Source organism: Dipodomys merriami, unplaced genomic scaffold, assembly GCF_024711535.1.
Source record: "Dipodomys merriami isolate MVZ:Mamm:240054 unplaced genomic scaffold, mDipMer1.0.p SCAF_3, whole genome shotgun sequence".
In the NCBI taxonomy this organism is placed as follows: domain Eukaryota; kingdom Metazoa; phylum Chordata; class Mammalia; order Rodentia; family Heteromyidae; genus Dipodomys; species Dipodomys merriami.
In genome coordinates this window covers 16205001-16208135 of record NW_027204492.1, presented here as the reverse complement: position 1 = coordinate 16208135, position 3135 = coordinate 16205001, and the positions used below count along the sequence as shown (strand labels likewise).

The window sequence follows — 3135 nt, the reverse complement described above, 5'->3', positions numbered from 1 at the left end:
TTCCTTTGGACAAATTTAACTTGTGGAAAAAGTAGAGTTATCCAGTGACCCAGAGATAAAGCAAAAGTGGAAACAAAAAAACCACAAAAAACCTCTGACTACTGTGTGATGCGCTAGAGTCCCATTTAGCCCAAGGATTCAGTCTTTGTTACATAACTTATGAAAGCTGAGCTTGTGGAAGTTCATATGTACATTTAATTGAGAACGAGGCCTGAAAACTTCCAGTAAGATGGAACAACCTTCCTGCTGTCATGCCTCTAATACACAACTGTCAACACAATTCAGTTGTAGAAAGTTTAAAGTCTATCATAACTACTCAAAGATGGAAAGCTACAAGCAAGCCATAAAAGTGGATACTTTTTTTTTTTAAACTGGTCTTGGGGGTTTGAACTCAGAGCCTAGGTGCTGTTCTTGGGCCTCTTTGTGTTCAAGGCTAGCCCTCTACCACTTGAGCCACAGCACCACTTCCAGCTTTTTCTGAGTAATTCATTAGAGATAAAAGAGTCTCATGGACTTTCCTGCCTAGGCTGGCTTTGAATGATGATATTTAGATCTCAGCCTCCTGAGAAGCTAGGATTAAATGTGTGAGCCACTGTTGCTCAGTCCCTTTGGGGGTTGTGATGGAATTACAGTGATAAAAAAGCCAGGTGACTTGGCTTTTTTGGATGGTCTTAAACAAAAAATGAATTGGGCAGGGGACGGGGCAGGGGGTGGGGGTGGAGGGAGGAAACACCATGCCTTTTTATTTGAACATTTATTTATTTTTTTTCAAAGAAATCCATGCAGAGAGAAAGAAAGAGGGAGAGAGCGAAACATGGCAAGCATGTTCTAGCAGCCAAACATAAGAAAATAATTTGGCACAACTTGATTTTTTTTTTCTTTTTCTTTTTTGCAAAAAAGACAAATCTATACTACTACTAAAATTGACCTTCCTCAGAAAGCTCCCATTTGATTTTCGAAAACATAACGCATGGTTAGTCTTCTACTTAATGGCTAGAGGAGGTATATAAGTAAAAAAATAGAAAAAAAGAAGGTGGTTCCCTTTGGGGAGGACCACATGGTGCTGTTGGCAGCACGGGTAGTGGTGCACCGAGGAGTCAGTGCACCAGAAAGGAAAAGCAGGCCACAGAGATGGCCAGGCTGGTCAGGATCTTCAGTGGGGTGGCTGCCGTCCCCAGGTTTTGGGAAGAAGATGCGATCTCATTGTCCGGATTCACATGTTGCTTGCTCCCAGGAGCTTCATCCACATCCAGGTCATAAGCCAGTTCTGCCAAAGGGACAAAAAAGACAAGAAGGATTTGAAATACAGGGTGAGGCACAAGATCACACCTAGGCTATCATGCTTCAAGTGCTTTGTACATGATGACCCTGCTTCGGTTCTTTGTTTTCTTTCAAAACATTTTTTTTAATTATCTGTAAGTAGTTGTACAAAGGTGTGGCCACTCAACAAAGCAGTTTATAAATACAGTGCATCTGGATCAATGTCTTTTTTTAAAAATGCAGATAAAAAGCAGTTTGTAAATCTAGGTGCTCATGCATATAATCTAGGCTCATGCCTATAATCCTAGCTACTCAGGAGGCTGAGATCTCATGATAGTGGCTCAAAGTCATTCCAAGCAGGAAAGGCCATGAGACTCTTTATCTTCAGTTAAGTACCAGAAAACTGGAAGTGGTGCTGTGGCTTAAAAAGATAGACTGCTAGCCTTCAGCACAAACAGCTCAGGGACAGCACCCAGACCCCGAGTTCAAAACCCACAATCAACAAAACCAAATATAAAACAACCAAAAAACCCAAAACCAATTTGAATATACTTACCAAAGTGCCTTATTAGTTCAACTTTGAAATTAGGTTTGATTCTGTCAGTCATGCTCCATAGCTTGAACATTTCTAACATTTATTGATTTGTGTGTGTGTGTGTGTGTGTGTGTGTGTGTGTGTGTGTGTATGTGTGTGTGTGTGTGTGTGTGTGAGTGAGTGAGTGTGCTGGTCCTGGGGTTTGAATTCCAGGCCTGGGTGCTGTCCCTGAGTTGTTTTTGCCCAAGGCTAGTCCTCTACCACTTGAGCCACAGCTCTATTTCCTGCCATTTGGGTAGTTAATTGGAGATGAATATCTCAGACTTTCCTGCCTAGGCTGGCTTTGAATCACAATCCTCAGATCTCAGCTTCCTGAGTAGCTAGGATTACAGGGGTGAGCCACTGGTGCTCAGAAGTCCTTTTCTTTCTTTTCTTTTCTTTCTTTCTTTCTTTCTTTCTTTCTTTCTTTCTTTCTTTCTTTCTTTCTTTCTTTCTTTCTTTCTTTCTTTTTTAAATAAGGTCTGTTTATCTCTCCCATGACCTTATAAATTGATAGCGGGTAAACTGAGAAGAAGGAAAGGTGAGAGGCTGATGGGCAAGAATCTTTCATTCTTCGACTGTCAACCATTTGTAAGATGTAAGTCTAGATTCTGAGAAGAAATTGGATGTTTTGTGGCTTCACATCAAAGTCTCCCCCTGGAAGGTAGATTGAAATAAGCAGATAGGAGGTTCTCAGAAAATTCAAAATTGCTTGGCCTGGGCTGAGAGCATGATTTCTGTCAAATTCATCTCTCCAAACTTAAGAGATCGAATCTACCCCCTTGGCTTTGATAGGCTCTCTGGCCAATGTTTCTATTTTAATATCTTGTGAAGGTGATAGGAGGTGACTCAACGTCACTAGCCAGCCAACTGTCCTGTGGCCAGGGATCCGGAAAGCGGCCTCTGGGACACTGTGCTACATAGCAACAGGCCCAGAGGAAATAAGTGGGATTCTATGGAGGGAAGGAAGGAAGAGGATGGAGGAGCTCCTCTTACAGGGCATGAAATACTCAGTAAGCCACAGGAAGCAAGTGTAGAAAATAAGCTGGTCCAGGATGCATGTAGTATAGGGCCCTGCACCAAAGCTGAGCTAAAGCTGGCATGGGTTAGGCACACAGCAAATACATGAAGATGATTAAAATCAGTGGGTTTTATTTATTTATTTATTTATTCATTCATTCATTCATTCATTCATTCATTCATTCAGACAGACTTGAACTCAGGACCTGGGCACTGTCCCTGAGCTTGTTTTGCTCAAGATTAGCACTCTACCACTTGAGCCACAGCTCTACTTCCTGCTT

The 3135-nt window shown here is 41.9% G+C and overlaps 1 protein-coding gene across 1 annotated transcript in view; it reads right to left on the bottom strand.

The window, feature by feature from the left end:
• Positions 1–739: 739 nt before the first annotated feature.
• Gpc3 (glypican 3) overlaps positions 740–3135 on the bottom strand; it is a 408112-nt gene continuing 405716 nt past the window's right edge. Inside the window, exon 8 of the mRNA XM_070039709.1 lies at positions 740–1267. Coding sequence (XP_069895810.1) covers positions 1098–1267 — 170 coding nt within the window. The 3' untranslated portion in view covers positions 740–1097. The remainder of the gene's footprint in view (positions 1268–3135) is intronic.